The sequence below is a fragment of the Carassius auratus genome, unplaced genomic scaffold (assembly GCF_003368295.1).
Source record: "Carassius auratus strain Wakin unplaced genomic scaffold, ASM336829v1 scaf_tig00005797, whole genome shotgun sequence".
NCBI lineage: Eukaryota > Metazoa > Chordata > Actinopteri > Cypriniformes > Cyprinidae > Carassius > Carassius auratus.
In genome coordinates, this window is record NW_020523696.1 from 27,511 (window position 1) to 46,959 (window position 19,449).

The following is a 19,449-nucleotide window of genomic DNA, read 5'->3' on the forward strand; positions in this document are numbered from 1 at the left end:
AAATATATATTTTTTAATTGTCAATTCAACATTTTATTATTGCAATAATTATACTCCACTGTAAAAAAAAAAAAAAGTACAACAATAATTATTATTATTCCAAAATATACATTTTATTTTATTGTTTTAATACACCATTTTATTTTTCTATTGGTCTCTGGAATGTCCACGCTGCTGTAAACAAAGCTGATTTAATTACTTCTATTATTAATCATTTAAAGTTTAATCTCATGGCCCTGTCAGAGACTTGGATCAAAGCAGAGGACACTGCTACACCTGCAGCACTCTCCAATAATTTCTCATTTTCCCACTCTCCCCGTTTGACTGGAAGAGGTTGAGGTACTGGTCCGTGTAACGCAAATGCAAAAATTAATCCAAACATTCATTTTTTTTTTTTATTATTATTTCAGCTACTTCATAAATGAACAATTACCATTTTCTTTCCTTTTTTAAATATAACTTTTGCTAAATTCCGACTTTAGAAATTGATAATTTGAATAAACAAAATTTAAATAATTTTCTATTTTTCCTTTTTTTTAAAATTTTTTTTTTATCATACAATATGCGCTGTGGGCTGTACCATTAGCGCAGGGGTGTGGCCGCAGACTGTTTCACAACGTGGCTTATGTCGGCTATCTTACTAAATCAGTGACACTGGAGGAGACCCCTTATTAAATTTGAAGTAGATTAACGCATATATGCGTTTTGAGTCATTTTCTCTGGATAACCCCTGAAAATAACTTAAATTAATCGTACAGATAAGAGCAATACATCAATCGAATCTGTAAAGGGTCTAGTTTTTTTTGGATACAGACATAATAACAAAAAACCTTTGTGCACTTATAAAATAAAGATAACAAACAAAGTGCGCTGTCTACAAACACGTCATTAAAATGAACTGTAACTAAAATGAACTGTAATACTCAAAGAAGAGATATGAGAGAGATATCTATAGAAAGCCTGAAATGTCTACTTTTAAACTAAACAAGTGCCATTTTCCAGGGACACATCCTGGCCAGGATTTCTATATTGCCTAAAATATCCAGGTTTCGGCTTTGGTTTCCTTTTTTCATACTTCATGAAGGTAATGACTGTTTGACCAATAACATGCAGACATTGTACGTAATTGACCACTTGTGTTGTGTGAGAAGGTGCGTTCCACAGAGAACGGTCAAAGCGATGCAAATAATATATGCATATTAGTGTTGGACTTGAGCTGCACTGAGCAGACCAATCGGGGTATGATATCGAAGTACAAATACTTTTTCCAAACTATAATTCCTGACTAAATGTATAATCAAGTGAAACATTATGAAGTTTCAATAACAATATACAATACTATACCATTCAAAAGCTTGATGTAAATAATATAAATGTAACAAATAGACATAACTCTAACAAATGTAAAAACAATGCAGTTCTTTCAATTTATTCCTCCTAAAAAAACTGAAAAATATTCTCAGCTCTTTTCAACATTAATAATAATAATAATAATAATGATGATGATGATGATAATAAATGTTTTTTTTTTTTTTTTGGTAGAAAATCAGATTGTTAAAAGGATTTCTGAAGGATTGTGTGACTGGAGTAAGGATGCCAAAAAAATGTTTTGAAAGTCAGCTTTGATTGTCCCTAATAAACTGTTTAACTGCTCCCCCAAGTGGATATTAAATTATGTTGTGGGATAATTAAATATATTCTTAATAAACTACAAACATAAAATTATATACTTTTATTTTGTTCTCACATTCTTTCTTGTAAATCCTCCCTCAGAGTGGCACAGCTGAATGAGAGGCTCATTATGCGGCTCATTATGCAGCTCATTATGCAGGCCTTTGTCTTCTCAGGTGTAAATCACAATGATATTCATGATAGTTGACGCCTACTCGCATATGACTTTTACCAACAAAAAGTGTCTTAGAAAATTTAAATCAATATATTGTTTTCTGTGAATGAGTAAACAAGATGATTTTCACATAATTTAGAAAGAAAAATTCTAGGCTACAAGCTCCAGTTCTCAACAGTCCCGGGAACCAATGTTATGTATGTGTTTTATGGCCTTATTCAAGTGATTTAACATTTGTAGTTTTTCACTAACCATGCATAACATTTTTTTTCTCAAAAACACAATCATGTACATACATTTCACATATTATTATAGCCCAGATTGTGCTGATTACAGTGATATTAGACTTTACCCATTTAGATATTTATAAGAAACTGAAAAAAGCACAAATATCAGGGCATGACAAAACTTCTCCAGGCCCCAAAAATACCCTTAGACTCCTTAGGGTGAATAATAAACATACAGGCTATTATTTACAGACAAGCAGAATAGCCCAGAATATGGAAGCAAACTGTGCTAAATTACATGTTAAGTGTCAGAATATGAATGCAACGCTCAAAATTTCACGGGAAGCAATTTCATGCATGCTGTATATCTCTGTGTAATGTTTGAACTGCAAAAGCTATATTTGATTAACAGTGGTGTAGTGGAGGGCAGGAATACGGCATAGGCTATACCCACCTCTTTATCAGTCGGCTTTGCGTATACCCACTTCTAAATCCCATCTGATGCACATTATTCAGTATAGTGTCCTGCATTACCCAAAATCATGACAGTCCACCATATGAGTAGCTAATCAAATGGCATGTGAATAAATGCAAATGTTTCGTAAAGACAGTGATGCAGCCAGGATGTGCTGGCTTCTCTTTAAATATGATTGATGATTGCGCCTGTTCACGCTCCGTCCCCCATCCCAGTCAAAGATGATGCCGACGGCGACAGAGATGCTGCTGTTTAAACTACAACTTCAAATGAAAATGTCAGTCAAAATCGGGCCGGTACACGTTACCAGCACTTTTATATTTTAATGTTGAGTGTAATACACAGTGGCACTTCTCGCATGTTGCCACCGGTACTTAGAGTCAAAGCATCACTATCTGGGTGAGTAGAAATGACACCCAGGAGGGGTCATCGTGGATTATTTCTCTTCTCCACAAATCAAGTGAATACAAGTGGAGTTGGTCTGGTGTGTGTGCATGTCAGGGGAGGTTCATAGTGGTAAAATAATTAATTATTGATTACTAATTTGAATCAGTAACAAAAACAATACCTTAATAATAAAAAAAGAAGAAGCAGGTTTTTGAGTAAACCGGTAAACTCCTGTAAACCTTTCAGTCTAAGGATCCAGTAAACGAATACTAACAGTAAGCTCAAAACAGCTCTTATAAAGAGAAAACCCAACAGATTTCATTAGAGACCTTGGAGAGTCACACGCCCAGAATTATTCTTTGCAGTGTGTATATTTGGCTTAAAAGCATTAGGGGTTTTATAATGGATGCTGGTTGAAGCCTGAAAGTGTTTTAGATTATGCACTGGTCGGTGTACTGATTCTGAATGGATTCATATAGTTACCTGTACAGTCAGGTCAAGACAGCAGGTTTACTCACCTTTTGGCATCTCCATGTGGTCCTGTTTGATATCGCCGCTTGACTGGTGCTAAACATTTTTATTTTATTTTTGAACTATATATAAATTGTATAAATGTATGGGGTACTATGGGGTTACCATTTGCCCATCACTGTATGTCATGGGAGAAACATTCAGTCGAACATAGGCCTAGACCTGGGCGGGGGTTTGCCGATAACGACAGTCATTTTACGATAGTTCATTATTGTTTCATGTGCATTTCCCACAAATGCACTTAAGACAATTGCAGTAGTTGTGCTTTAAGTGCTACTTAGAGGAGTCGCTGTCCGTTTGTCAAGTGCTGAAATGTCGTCTTATAGAATGCCTTACAACTGTAGTAGGCTACACGATCGTTTACTGAAATGTTAACCTATGCTGCGTTCCAGACAACTTGGATATAATAACTAGGCTATAATACAATATTATATTATATTGTATTATATAGTGTGTAATATTATACTTTAAATATTTTATGAATCTACGGAGCCCCTAAAAGGACCTTTGCAAAAAAATTAAAACACAGACTTTTGCGTGAGCACGAGAAACCTATGGCGTGCACACGTCGTGCAATTTCTGTTTTATGCATTTTGATTTAGCATCATTACTAATGTGTGGGTGAGAGTGTTTAGAGCGTAATTTTTCAAAAGATCTCAACATGGAAGAAGATTTTGTTGATTTTTTGAGGTCACGAGATATTTCTCAAGATTTGATTGAGAAAATAAAAGAGGATAAGGTAAATTGTTACCGTTAGGATAATTAATCAATATGCATGCTTTCGTTGCCAATGTATTTATAGCTGAAATTTCCTTTTAGATCAACATAAGTGTAATTGCAATTATGACCGAAGACGAACTTGGAAAATATATTGTTAGATATGGGGATCGTCTTGCAGTTAAAGCATTTTGCCGTCAAAGACTCGCAGCATGTGAAACCACCAAATCCACTGCACTGCAGAGATTAAGAGACAAGATTCAAAAAAGAGGCAGTACATCAGCAAATGACGGGGGTTTATTTTCAAACTTTCAGGTATCGGCAACAAACATGCATCTAAAGAGACCAGACGACTGGAAATTGGGTGGCTTCATTTTTATAAAGGAGAATTTCACCAGGTTCGGACAAGACATGGAGGAGGAACGCGAGATGTGACGGTTAAAAAGAACACTTCGGTTGAGGAACTGATGATGATTGGGAAGGATTTGTTTTTTCCTAAAGGGGTTTCTTCAAAAGGCCCAGCTGCAAGCTATACTTTTGAGATGCGAGATTTCAGCCAGACCACTATTCCATTCAGTCTGACAGTGAATGAACTATATGAGCAGAGTAAACTCAGAATGCTACGACTGTTTGTATGCACGATGGAAAAGGATTTGGTCAGTTCTCCCCAAGTTTCATCAGACTCGTCCTCAGATTTTACTCTTGACGAACTGGAACGAGAGCCAAGAGTGGTAAAATGGATTAAAAAAAAGTAATTTATGTGCTTGTCTGTTGTGAATCTATAGAGAGAGAGGTAGAGAATAAGTTGATAATGTACACTGTATATCTTTTTATATGCTTCCTGTCTTGTGTACCTATCCTATCTATTTAGAGAAAGAGAGGATTAAACGTTAATTTAGGGCTGTGCAAAAAATCGAAGGCACTCCTAGTATTCTCCAAGCGTTCAGATCAGGATTGCCAGGTTTTCAAACAAAACCCGCCCAATTGCTTCTCAAAACTATCCCAATTGCGTTTCGTTCCAGGCGATAAAATCCACATTTTTTGGCAGGGTTGCCTTGGTAAAATTCCCATTTTTAGGGACCAAACATCACGTTATTGGATGGGGTCGCTTCTATTCGCGGACACGAAAAACAACCGCAGACTTGGCAACACTGGTTGGACTTTAATACATAGCAGTAGTTCACTGAAAATCTACACAAAATCGATTTCAAAATCTCAGGCGATTTATTGCCGATTTAAAAAGCGATTATGTGTAGCTTGTCTGTAAACTACGTACGGCTCTGTGCAGTAACTGCCGCTCCACCTGAACCAGTGTTGCCAAGTCTACGGTCGTTTTTCATGTCCGCGGGTCGAAGCGATCCCATTCCCAATAACGTGATATTTAGACCCTAAAATGCAAATTTTACCAAAGCATTTCTGCCAAAACGAAATTTTGATCGGGGAACCCCATGGAAACGCGAATGAGCCTATTTTTGGACTAGTTTTGAAAAGCAAACGGGCAGGCTTTGTTGTGAAAACCTGGCAACCCTGATCTGAACGCACGTCCTGGAAATATACTACTGTACATTATAACATTATTAACTCAGTCTCCCTCTCTTTATTTCTCGTTCTAAATAGATATATAGAAGGCATATAAACATCTAAAGGTATACAGTGTACATTATAACATTAGGGCTGTGAAAATCGAATTCGATTTTCATGCGCATCTCATCAGTAAAGGCACTCCTGTAATAAAGTTCAAGGCTTATTCATTCCTAAAATAATTAGACCCAAAAGAGAATACTAGAAATGAAAGATCATATGAAAATGATCTGAGAGGGAAATTTTAAATGCTTCCAAATAAATTTAATGTTTCAATTAAATTTCAATTTGACAATTAATAATTGTGAGTCAGTATTTCCCTTTCTAGTAAAATGAAAATAAGTGGTCTAGTGAGAAAAGAGAGCGATAAAAAGAAAGAGACTAACAAGTGTTAGTTAAGATGTTTAAAATGGTTAATTCACGTCAGCGTTGCCCAAACACACATTATTCTACCACTGGATGGTAATGGCTAACCTTTGAGGCTAGTGGCTTTAGTATAGACTTCAATGTAAATGCAATGGTTTCGTTAGCTTAGCGACACCGCAGAGTTTGTGCGCTGCGCGTGCACAGTTCAGAGTTGCTCCGGAAGTACGTTAGGCTTCCGGGTCACGGTCGTCACTATGGCAACCAAAACACATTCTAGTGGATTAGCACATGAATCGTTGCATCGTTGCAAATACAGTTAAGCATGTTACATGAAATGTCGGCTCATTTCAACACTGTACAAATAACAACACCGCCTTCAGTTGGTTTTGCGATGTGGCACTTAAACTCTCAGTTTGTATAGAGTTAAATTTATCTTAATTCAAATAGCAGCTTCCTGCTGTAGTTATTATATCAATCTCAGCAATCTGAATCTCCGTGCCAGTTTTTCTGGACACAAACACAAAAGGTTTCCTTCGCTGTTCGTATACAGTTAAAATTTACTTGATCAAGCTTTTAAAACACTCCCATTCAAATTACTCTCGGACACACGCAGTGTTACGCGAGATTGCATTCACTTTGTGAACGGATACAAATGGACAAACATTGTTCTCTAATGTTTAACGTTAACTTAGGGGAGTCGAATATCAAATTTGATTCGGCAGTGGAACACGCACTGGCAATCAAACTATATGAAATATGAATACCCTGCAAACACGTCCACTTGGGGCCCACATGGGCCTCACTTGGGCTAGTTGGGCTTTGGCTGGGCATGGGCTCAGAGTGGGCTTTGTTGTTGGGCCCCACATGGGCAGTAGATGGGCTAAACTCAGTGGGCTCCAGCTAGGGCTCCACAAGATATTATGTTTTTATATATATATTCAAAATTAATTATGTCAGACATGGATGCTTTTTTTAACAATAGCCACTAGGCTAGGGTCACTTTTTATATGAATATTATTAGACTATTAAGCTATTTAGAAGCCATAGCAATTTAATAGTGGTCTGAAGCACTATACAACTTTCAACAGACAAGTTTGCCACAGCAGGTTGCACAAAATGTTCAAACCTAAGCAGTGCGCACTGTGTGCAGCGCACATCCGGAAAGCTCCACCCCCATCACTGAGCGAAAGAAGTTTGCCCAGCAACAATTTTGCCGCCTTCGCCTTGAGTCTGCTGTCCGTTAAGGATCCATTACGGTGTCGACTGGACAAAAGACAGGTAAGACTCTGCTTCAATGTATAATAAACAGGGGATGATTTTACAGTATGATGTATGTTAACCAAAAGCTTTTTTGGAAAGTATTAGTTAAGAGGCCAGGGACTAGCTTTTCGCGAATGTAAACAATTGAACCTGGTTAAGCATGCGTTGAACAGACGAGTTTAATTTATCAAGTAAATATCATGCATAGCTTATTTTGAGTGGTTGATTTGAATATATTGTTTAGAAGGATTTGATTGCGAACTTGTTAGCAAGGCAGTCGAACAGGCAGTTAGCAAGCTGTTAAAAAAAAAACCCTCTAAAATGTCAATTTCTCCGCTTTTACCATCTGGTGGCATTTTAATGTTTGCACTTGTTGCACACTCTTGCGGTCTTCAAACAGCACGAGCGCTGTCTGGCTCTCTCTCCCTCGCGCATATTAATCAAAATCAATTGAAACACGATAGTAAAGGGTTCGGCCTTAACAGAGAGATAAATGCTATCTTTCAAATAGTTTACTTATAAAATTGAAGGCTACTAGAACAGATGGTAGAATCAGCCACATTAATACCAGCTTACCAAACTATATGATTTGCAATTGTACTCTAGAGTTTGTCATTCCCGATCCCCTGTAATCATAGCTAAAAACTAAAATGCTTTTTTTTATTTTCTATTTTTTTAATATAGAATAATGGAGTGTTCAGAAAGAACTAAAAGGAGGAAAATATCAGCGAAAGTGGAGGAACATTTGCGTTTCCTTGAAAAGGAGTCTATGATTGATGATTTGTTGGCACATGATTCTGAAAACGAGTACCAACTGGATGATTTGTTAGAGCATACTGAAAGCGAAGATTCCATGGACACTTTCTACGATGCTTGTGATCAGAACTGTTTTGAGAATTCATCAATTGATTTAGAAGATGAAAATTCCTCAGATTCTTTTTATGATTTTAACATTTCCTCATTTGATGATTTGGATTCTGAAAACCGGGTTCCAGGTGATATGCCTGGTTGTGATAGCGACTGTGATTTGCATGGAGATGTGTGTTCTGACTTGGAAGATGACAATGATGATGATTCGCATGGGATTGCAGAGTGGGCTGCAGAATTCAACATACCACAAACAGCGCTGTCTGCACTTCTTAAAATCCTAAGGAGAAAGGGTCTTGATATCCCAATGGATGGCAGAACTCTTATGTCAACTGACAGATCTTGCAATGTGGCGAATATGGCTGGGGGGTCCTACTACCACTTTGGAATCGAAAATGCTCTCATAGCTGAACTAACATCTTTAGGACATTTAGCAAATGTGACTGATACTCTCACACTTCGAATTAACATCGATGGATTGCCCTTATTCCGTAGCTCCAGTTTGAGTCTGTGGCCTATTCTGGGTATGATTAAGGAAATTCTAGTGTCTTTGTAATTGGAGTGTACTCTGGTGTGTCCAAACCCACAAATGTGCAAGAGTATTTACAAGAATTCATTGTAGATATGAAAGCAATTTCTCAGAGTGGTATTGTGTACAATGGTGTACATTTCAGGGTACCATTACCTGATGCTTTTATTTGTGATGCACCTGCTCGTGCCTTTCTTAAATGCTCCAAAGGCCATACGGGCTATTATGGGTGTGAGAGGTGCACTCAAAAAGGCCAGTACATTAATGGGAAGGTGGCTTATCCTGAAATATCAGCAGAGCTCAGGACAGATGAGCAATTTGGCAGGCAAGGCTATCAACAGCACCAACTGTCAGCCTCCCCCCTAAATGACCTGGGTATAGGTTTAGTTACCAGTTTTGTGTTAGATTATATGCACCTTGTCTGCTTGGGGGCAATGCGTAAGTTAATATTTCTTTGGTTGAAGGGGCCGCTGAAATGCAGGCAATCTATGAAGTTTTTTGTTGTAATGTCAGCATATATGGTTTCTATCAGGCAATTAGTAATGGGCGATATAAACGATATGCGATATAAGCGATACAAAATTGGCCTACGATAGAGATTTTAATTCTATTGCACTATCGCGATAATGCATGTTGATGACGCAACCTACCCGCGAAATTTAGAGCCACGAGCTGCAGCCGGCTGCAACGAATCATCATATTCATCGTCATCTTTAATAAACATGGCTGAAAACGTCAGCGAAACAGAGGAGCTCGTGAAAAAGACCGGTGCAACATCTATTATTTGGACTTGGTTTGGATTTATGCCGTCCGATAAGCAGCAGAAAAATATACTCTGTAGAGTGTGTGGGGCAAAAGTTCCAGCTAAGAGCGGTAACACGACTAATCTGTTCTACCATCTCAAAACTAAACATGTCGTTGAATACCAGCATTGCCAGGCAATGCAGCCAACCGCAAAGTCCAGTACGAAGAACGCAGGACAGAAAAAACAGGAACTGATCCAAACCTCAATCCAACAGTCATTTTCAAAAGGTACTCCATATATTAGGAAGAGCCCGCGATGGATTGAAATTACCAGGGCCATAACTGTTTACTTGTGTAAGGACATGGTCCCTTTTCAAACGGTAGAGAGACGCGGCTTTAAAGCCATGATCAGAGCTATTGTTCCACGATATGAGGTGCCAAGCCGCAAATACTTCACAGAAACCGAGATGCCAAAATTGTATGCCGAGCTCCGCGAAAATGTTGAAAAAGAGCTGTGTGACTTGAAATACTTTGCTACTACAACGGACCTATGGTCGAGCCGTACCATGGAGCCTTTCCTCAGTCTGACCATTCACTATATAACGGATGATTGGAATCTTGGCAGCCGGTGTTTGCAGACGTCGTACTTCCCCGCTGAACATACGGCCGAGGAGATAGCACAAGGACTCAAGGAAGCGCTTGAGTCATGGGGTTTTAAAGAAGAAAGCCAAGTTTGCATTACTACTGATAACGGAACGAACGTGGTCAAGGCAGCGTCTCTGAATGATTGGACCAGGCTGCAATGCTTTGGACACAGGCTGCACCTCGCCATCGGTAGGTAAAAAAAATTGTGCAAATGCATAATAAATAAATAAAATAAAAATAATAATATATATATATATATATATATATATATATATATATATATATATATATATAATTATAATAGTGCATAATTATAATATTTTAAAAGTTATACTGTAATAGTTGCCTATATTACTGCATAGTAATGTTGCATTTGCGTTTAAAGATGTAGAATTTGCCTCTGTTCAGTTGTTTACCCAATGCTATTTTAATGTTGCATATGTGTTAAATGTTGTTCATTCAATCCTAATCAAACATTTCAATAGTTGTAATGATGGTTGTTCAGTGTGTGTGGGGAGAGAGAGAGATTATAGATGAAATTAACTAATAATATCTTACAAATTTGTCAACAGAAAAAAGTATGAAAGACCCCCGAACTGACCGTGCTGTTGGCGTATGCAAGGAGATTGTGAGTGCCTTTTCATACTCTTGGAAAAGAAGAAAAGAGTTGAAGAAAGCCCAGGCAGAGCACCATCTTCCCTTTCATCGGCTCATCACAGAAACACCAACAAGGTGGGGGTCACGCCAGATGATGATCCAGAGGGTGCTTGAACAAGAGAAGGCACTATCACAGGTACTGAAAGCAGACAAGAAAACCAAACACCTGGTACCCACTTGGCAAGATACAGATGTGTTGGAATCTATAAGCCGGACCCTCGGCCCACTGCTGGAATTCACAGACGCGCTGTGTGGTGAAGATTATGTTAGTGTGTCGTATGTCAAACCTGTTCTCCATCTTTTCAACAACACTGTTCTTGCTGCAGCTGATGATGACACCGAGCTGACCAAGGACATGAAAAGAGTCATCCTAGAGTACTTAAACGAGAAGTACTCGGACCCAAAAACGGTTGACCTGCTGGATATGGCCTCCTTGGTCGACCCACGGTTTAAAGATGCATATATAGCTGATGACCGCCAGGAGTTGATCAAGACCAGAGCGGTAGCAGAAATTCTGTCACTGTTGGAGGTGCAAGCTGCAATGGTCAGAGAGCCACTACCACACACAAGCACAGAAGCTGCAGCTGATGGTGCTGAAGCTGCTGAAGTAGCTGTTGAGAGTCAATCAAAGAAGGTAAAACGGAGCCTGGGAAGCTTTTTCAAAAAGGCCTCCTCCGATGGCACAGCTGCTCTTGCTGACCGAGAGGCCATCGAAGTGGAGCTAAGAAGTTACCTGCAGACAATGCAGGTTGATGGAGAGACTGATCCACTGGACTGGTGGCGGCTGTACCAAGCTAATTTTCCAAGGGTGGCTAGACTGGCCCAGAAATATCTCTGTATCCCGGCCACAAGTGCTCCTTCGGAAAGGGCATTTAGCTTTGGTGGCAACATTGTTACATGCCACCGGTCTCTGTTGAAGCCAGAGACTGTGGACAAGCTTGTGTTCCTGGCTAATAATCTTTAGGGCTTAACAAATGACAAATGGTGTGTATTAAACAAAATCTCAGTGAGTGCCTGATTTTAGGGTTCGTTGTTGTTGCTTTTTAACTGAGAAGACACCAGACAGTTTTTCCTGTTCTTAGCATATTTTGTGTCCTTTAAGAAAATAACTAAAACTACATTTGCACTTTTTACTTTATATATGGCATGGCACTACTGTAGAGAAACTTTAATACTTTAAAACTTTTCTTTAGTTGACGTATATGTTCCTTATACTGAAAGTATGTTATTTATTCATTTTGTGCTTTCATTTAGCACTTTATAATGTTTTCATTTGAAGTTTATGTGCACTACACTTGGAAGAATTTTCTTTATTTAAAATAGCCATGCCTTATACCGGAAGTATATCCCTAATTCACAGTGTCCGTTCCTTTATTAACAAGACACCAGTTTTAATTTCATTAGGAGAACAAAATGTTTAAAACCAAATGCGTTACCTCGGCTGCAGGTTTGAAATATGTTTTTATTTAAAGTATCTGTGCATTTACACAAAATAATTTTCTTTTCCTAATTAATACTGGAAGTATTTTCAGTACAGTGTATGTTCCTTAACTAAAAAAACACCAGTTTTTCTGTTCTCTGCAACTTGAGTGGCATTTAAGAACCAAGGACTTTAAGTATAGTGTCTTTTAGAAGGAAAGACTTATTTATCTGCAACATTTTGTTGTATAATTACAGTTTTGCTTTTGCACAATAAATGTAATCAAAACAACATGCGTTTCTTTATTTCTTAAAAAAAACAAAAAACATTTAGCTGTTTGGCTTTCCTAAGGGTCTGTGTAACCTGTTCTGAAATGGTTCCATTATAATTTATATATCGCAATATATATCGTTATCGCAAGAGGCTGCAATGTATATCGCAATATGGATTTTAGGCCATATCGCCCATCCCTACAGGCAATATTTACCTAGCAATTTTGCAAGGAAACCACGATCCTTGTTTGAATTCAGCACATGGAAAGCTACAGAGCTTCGGCAATTTTTACTTTACACTGGGCCTGTTGTTCTCCTCAATAATATACCCAGTATAATGTACAGAAACTTTTTACTTCTATCAGTATCTATGAGAATACTTCTGAGTCCTGCCTTATGTTCTCCTGACAATTGTGACTATGCTGAGGAGATTTTGAAACTCTTTGTAACAGATTTTGCTGCAATTTATGGTGCTGAATTTGTCAGCTATAACATGCATTCATTGATCCACCTAGCTCAAGATGCACGAAATTTCGGCCCGTTAGATAGTGTTTCAGCTTTTCCCTTTGAGACATTTTTAGGTAAACTGAAAAAACTTGTCCGTCGGCCTCAAAACCCTGTCCAACAACTCGTCAGGCGAATCCATGAGAAGCAGAAAGTGGCAAGCCAAAAGACCACATCAGTTTTCAGCTCACTTAAACAGCTCCACTTTTCTGGACCATTGATTAATTCAATTGCAACATGGGAACAATACAGGCGTTACAATGATGGACAGACACTGATCTCCTCCTCTCGTGGTGATGACTGTTTTTCTGTAGGGGAAGGATTCTTATTGTGCGGAACATTTTGTCACATTCTGGAATTGTTAAAGTCCTGTGTAATTTCTTTGAAACTGCCAAATCCTTTTTCACCTATCCAATGGACTCATCATGTCTTGGAATTCTTTTTGTTTTTAATTTATCTGAAGACTTGCAGCTGTTACCTGTGGAGGAGTTAAAAACAAAAATGGTGTTATTGCCACTCAAGACTGGATACGTGGCATTGCCACTCCTGCACTAGTGTGCTATTTATTATTATTTTTTATTGTTTGTTTTAATTTTTTTTTTGTATGTATTTGTTTTTCTTTAAGCATGTTACCTTTCGCGATAGTTGGATTTATAAATAGTGGAGGATTGGCAGTTATACCGACCAAGTGGTTTATTGGGCCTGAGGAAGATGAATGCTACTGGCCACCAGCAAGGATGAACATGGCAAAGGCGGTCATAGAGCAACAGGACCCTCACACTGACTGGGCGACATACAAGTTGACTGTCAAGAGAAAAGTCGGTAAGGTGTCCATTTGTACGAGATTATCTGACATGAGTTCACTGTTGGTTCAGTTTAAATTAGCTCTGAATGAAACTAATTGCCACTCATTTGTCTGTCTCCCAAAGCAACGTATGAAATTGCCCGCACAAAATTAGTCGAGTATGAACAGAACACAGATGTACCAACCGAATCTGATTCTACAGAGAATATGGGAAGGGGGAAGCGCAAAAAGAGGTGAGGGTATTTGAACTACTACTACTAAATGGATGATGAAAATTTGAATTTCCCAATGACACAGGAAGGACAAGTTTTGTGGGAGTTTTGTTAAGTGTACCGTATTTTCCGGACTATAAGTCACACTTTTTTTCATAGTTTGGCTGGTCCTGCGACTTATAGTCAGGTGTGACTTATCAAAATTAATTTGACATGAACGGAGAGAAAACATTACCGTCTACAGCCGCGAGAGGGTGCTCTATGCTGCTCAGTGCTCCTGTAGCATACCACTGAAAACATTAACTGAAAACAACTGAAATCTGTTAACTGAAATATTAACTTAAAGACAACTGAAAAAGACTGAATGCAAACAAAATGCCCCCAAAAGAAAATCCTATTCTGCAGATTACAAACTGCAGGTAGATAAATATGCAGCCGATCTGATAGGTGACAGGAGCACTGAACACATAGTGCGCCCTCTCGCGGCTGTAGACAGTATTGTTTTCTCTTGGTTCTTGGTTCTAAATCAATGCGACTTATAGCCCAGTGCGACTTATATGTTTTTTTCCTCATCATGAAATATTTTTGGACTGATGCGACTTATACTTAGGTGCGACTAATAGTCCCGAAAAATACGGTATTTGGCTCAAAGCTGTCAAAACTAGGGAGGTAGACAACAGATATACAATTAACCAATAATAAAATTAAATGTAATCAATTAATAAAAGTAACAATCACATGTTTAGAGGGTTAAAAGAGATGTATACAAATGGATGTGTGCATGCCTGAAGGTGGAATGGGGTGTTGGAACAGATGCTAAGGATCCATGCGAGTGTCTCTCTGGTACCCAGAGTGTTGTCATACTGTATATAGATCAGTCATGGAAATTTTCTGATGGAAATGTGTACGAACCCTATGTTTAGTGGTATCATCTGTTGTCCAAAATGTATATATATATTTTTTTAACCAACTGTTTTTTAAAGTGCTTTAACTCATTGATGTGCTTGTATATTATGAATTTCTAGACGAGTGATTTTGTCCAGTGACGATGAGGATGATGTCAATTGGTCCGGCAGCCAAATCAGGCCTACACCTCCATCCACCCTCAGGTAATCACCTCCATACTGTAAATTTTTTTACCATTTAGGTGATGATCATTTCCTTTGGTTGGGTGGTTTGATTCTTGGCTTTTTTTGTGCGAGTTTGGGGTCTTTGAACAGTGTTTAGCAAAACACATAATTTGTTGCTTAGAAAGAAACCAAGATGATCAAGTTTTCAGCCTCATAAACTAGAATAAATCACTAATCTTATTTCTGACAAAAAAGATTAGAACATCTGAACCTGTTTATTCTTAATAAGAACTTTTGCTTCGAATAGACACAAGATGTTGAATTGCCTCAACTTCAAAAGATTTGTTACAGAATAGTGGCACATCTCCAGAAAACAAATAATGTCAAGTTGACTCAACTAAACTTTTTTTTTTTTTTTATCACAGACAACTTATTTTCAGTTCGTACTGTTATTTACAAAAGTTGAGTCAAAAAGAAAAAGCTAGGAGAAATTAGTACTAAGATTTTTTTTGTTGTTGTACGAGATTTTTACAGTGTTGATTTTTGTATGGTGCATCCACCCTGAGGTCTGTGCTGACACCTGCACCGCCTGCATCCACCCTGAGGTCTGTGCTGACACCTCCACCGCCTCCATCCACCCTCAGGTCTGTGCTGACACCTCCACCGCCTCCATCCACCCTCAGTTCTTCACCATCATCTGCTAGGCCGACACTTCCACCACCTCTGGGTAACCTGAGATGGCCTGATGTTTCAACCCATCACCACGTCACCATGTCACCAGAAACCTCTCAAAGACAAATCAGGGGCAACATGTTTGTTCGCATCTTAACACTGATTGAGGAGATGAAAGAGACACAAAAAATCCAGGGGAGGATGTTACAAATGCTTCTACAACAGCGTGGCAACATCGGCACCACCTTCTCTTCTACCCCCGAGGGTTTCCCCCTAAAGACAGTTAGGGATGTGGAAATCGTGGAAGAAAAACTGGCAAACCCAAACTTCATGTCCGAACTGGTATGCATGTTAAGTCTAGGGTAGTGCAACTCAATTAAATTTTATTGGGGGGCTTGCAGTGAATTTGATCTGAAACTTCCCAAGTGTGCTCACAACTTTTTGACAAGTTTTAGATAATTAGTTTATTAAATTAATAAAGAGACAAAAAATACCTTGAGATATGTTTGGTAATTGTATCTGAATGAATTTAAAGTTAATTTGCTATATTTCAGATCAATATATTTGTTTTCCTTCATTTTAATTAACACTAACTTTATTCTCATCTGAATTATAAATACTTTATTTCTGTATGAAATAATACTACCATTAAAAACATTAGATTTTTATTTTTTAATCAATGTAGTGATGCCCCTACCATTTCGATTCAATACGAATACATGTACCGTTCCACGCCTAGCTCACACCCATGCTTCTGGCAGTTCTTTCATGTTGAGTGGTTTACTCCAGTGAGCAATATACTGTAGATAAATTTGCTTTGTATTGCCTTTGTTCCCCCTCAGGTTGCAGCTGTGACTGACATAGGAGGGGGGACTGTTGACGAGGCCACAAAAAGGATGATGACTTTTCTCCTAGACCATGGCCTATCCAGGCAGTATAACTTTGTGGGCCGAAATGGGAAGAGAGAGTTCAAGGCCTTAAAACTGTATGAAGTAATATATGGTAGGTGTGCATGTGGATAATGTTTTAAGTTGTACCCATAATAGAAAGGTGTCACAATACCCTAACGTTATAAACATGTCAATTTTAAATATTGTGAATGAAGCGTTTGTTGTCCTGGCTGAGCAGTGTGTTCGCACATGTCTCTCAGTTGCTTAGCTTGTGTGTTCAAGAGTGTTATTTCTAATAATAATCTTAATTTATATAGCTCTTTTTTTAACATAGTTGTCTACAGTCCTGGCTGAGTGTTGTGTTGGCATGTATGAATTAAGTCATCGTTATATTTGTTTCTTGAAGGAGGCTTAAAGAAAAACGCCATGACCAGCCAAATCACCCGTAAAGATGCAGAGAAGGCGGTCTCCAAGTGGCTCATTGGTGCTAGGGACCGGGGGGGTAATAGACAGGCCCGACAGTCAACCCCTCAACAAGGACTTCAGGCTTCAGGCTCGTTTGAGGTGGAAAGAAACTAATTCTGTATGTGACAGTGAGGGAACACTGTGCAAAAGCATGTTGTCATAAATTTTACTTAAATAAAATGTAATTAATTCTATTACTGGTATCCTTGTTATTTTAGCTTGTTTAACCCAAGGTGTTCGGGTCTGTGAGACCCATTTTCAATGTTTGCTAAAAGAAAAAGTTACGCTATTTATTAACTGTGTCCTCCTCCTAACTGGGCCTGCTGTGTCTTGTCTGTGTGCGCGAATGTTTTTTTTTCTGCACCTGCTATTCACACACAAAGTAACAAAATTGTTACATTTCAAGCACTTTCACCTGTTCTAAATAAAGTTCTAAGAAATGAGCACCAATAATGATAAAAAATCTTGTTTCTATTTTTTTTATTTTTATTTTTTATAATTGAATTTCCATGTTTTCTCACACACAAAAAAAAACTATCATATGATCATAATTGTTATCTCACAGGGGTAAATGGCGAATAAGAACCATAAATTATGTATATACCATTGGTAATATTGAGCTAAAGTAAACATCTGTTAACTATTTTTACATAAATTGTTGTGGCTGTATTGATTTAAAAGCCTAATAATGTGGTGGGTCCACCAGACTCGGGGATATTGGCTGTGTAACAAAAATATTAACATCTTATGTTACTCCCCTCGAGTTGAATTAAAGGCTCAGGTCGTTCTTGGTTTTAACAGACATTTATTTGGACACGAGTCTTCAACATGTCTTGTACATGCTAGTCTTTTAGCCTTTTTTATGTCCCAACAATGCCGTCAGAACTATGAAAGAAAATACACAAACTTAAATTAACCCTCTAAAAGAGATGTTTTACACATAATAATAAACAAAAAAATACATACAAACGAATAAATAAAGTGCACATTTCCACCAGCAAGTAAATACACTTAATTGGCTAATTATACATTAACACACGATCACGTAACAAACGTTCACATATGGAAGCCAGTTAAGACGATAAAACACATACCTCATTGGCCTCTCTGACTCAAGAGGAATAAACTTGGAGGGTTACAGCTTCTTTTAAACAAAAACTTGATATCTCTTCTTAGCACCACATATGCTTAACTCTTACAGACATGGGTTACTAGTACGGCACCTCGTGCAGCTCTTCTTACAGGTAGTGCACCGGAAACTATTCTGATAGCAACATTTAAATAATTCCCAAGCGGAACAAAAAATAAAAAATAAGTGGATTCCCCCTTTTCTAAGGTTTTAGCTGAATAATATGAAATTAATTGACATGTATTAACAAAAATATATTACTTATCTATTCTAATGATTATTCTGAACATTTTAACTATTAATTGACCTTTTAAATGTAAAGTGCATGTAATAAATGAAATATATGAGAAGTTGCATCTGACGGCAGCTACACTCCCACCAAATCACTTGTGATTTCCAAAATGAGCTGTACTAATCTGCTTCCAGTAATGTGACAGTCTTGTGAATTGGTCTTATTAGATGAACTGGTTTACTCAGTCTCTTCCCATGGTCATCTAATGTTGAGTCGCTGATTAGCAGCTGCACTTTTCGTACGCATCCATCTTGACTTGGGTACACGGCAGTAACTTTAGCCAGCTTCCAATCATTTCTGGGTGTTGTATCATCTTGTATGATCACTATGTCATTGACTTTTGCATTTCTGTTTGTCTTGTGCCACTTTTGTCTTTGTTGTAGGCTCAACAGATATTCTTTCTTCCACCTTTGCCAAAATTCGTTTGCCAAGTACTGCACTCTACGCCATCTTTTACGAAGGTAAAGGTCTTCCTTTACAAAATCTCCTGGTGGAGGCAGTATTATTGACGATTTCATTGTCAAGAGAAGATTGGGTGTAAGTGGCTGAGGTCCAGTAGGATCATTGAGTAGGTGTGCTGTTATAGGTCTGCTATTTACGATTGCCATCACTTCATATAGGTAGGTTCTTAAGGATGAACTATCAAGGGTTCGGGATGACTGATCCAGGATGGATGTTAACACACCTCTGATTGTTCGGATTTGTCTTTCCCAGACTCCACCCATATGACTGGCAGAGGGTGGGTTCATGACAAACTCGCAGCCTAGTTGTTTTAGGCATTCTTGGTCCATTTCTTTTACTGCTTCCAAGAACTCCCGTCTTGCTCCAACAAAATTGGTGCCTTGGTCTGATTGCAGTTGACGGACATTTCCACGTAGAGCAATGA

At 38.2% G+C, this 19,449-nt stretch overlaps 2 protein-coding genes across 2 annotated transcripts; both read left to right on the forward strand.

The window, feature by feature from the left end:
• The first annotated feature begins 9,892 nt into the window (after positions 1-9,892).
• LOC113071045 (zinc finger BED domain-containing protein 1-like) lies at positions 9,893-11,796 on the forward strand. Its single transcript, XM_026244409.1, has 2 exons — positions 9,893-10,364; positions 10,748-11,796. The coding sequence occupies exons 1-2, from the start codon at positions 9,893-9,895 to the stop codon at positions 11,794-11,796; spliced, it is 1,521 nt and encodes a 506-aa protein (XP_026100194.1).
• A 1,554-nt stretch (positions 11,797-13,350) lies between these two features.
• LOC113071041 (uncharacterized) lies at positions 13,351-17,604 on the forward strand. The gene is made up of 6 exons (XM_026244407.1): positions 13,351-13,850; positions 13,958-14,066; positions 15,071-15,154; positions 15,721-16,129; positions 16,630-16,789; positions 17,084-17,604. The coding sequence occupies exons 1-6, from the start codon at positions 13,655-13,657 to the stop codon at positions 17,254-17,256; spliced, it is 1,131 nt and encodes a 376-aa protein (XP_026100192.1). The 5' UTR covers positions 13,351-13,654; the 3' UTR covers positions 17,257-17,604.
• Positions 17,605-19,449: the final 1,845 nt, after the last annotated feature.

What these genes read in the sequence shown, in the direction of transcription:
- LOC113071045 (XM_026244409.1), top strand. Translation starts at nt 9,893, where the DNA reads ATGGTCCCTTTTCAAACGGTAGAGAGACGCGGCTTTAAAGCCATGATC. An exon ending in CAGGCTGCACCTCGCCATCG is followed by an intron (nt 10,365 to 10,747) that starts GTAGGTAAAAAA and finishes ATTTGTCAACAG; the next exon opens with AAAAAAGTATGAAAGACCCC.
- LOC113071041 (XM_026244407.1), top strand. Translation starts at nt 13,655, where the DNA reads ATGTTACCTTTCGCGATAGTTGGATTTATAAATAGTGGAGGATTGGCA. An exon ending in GACTGTCAAGAGAAAAGTCG is followed by an intron (nt 13,851 to 13,957) that starts GTAAGGTGTCCA and finishes TGTCTCCCAAAG; the next exon opens with CAACGTATGAAATTGCCCGC. An exon ending in ACACCTCCATCCACCCTCAG is followed by an intron (nt 15,155 to 15,720) that starts GTAATCACCTCC and finishes ATCCACCCTGAG; the next exon opens with GTCTGTGCTGACACCTCCAC.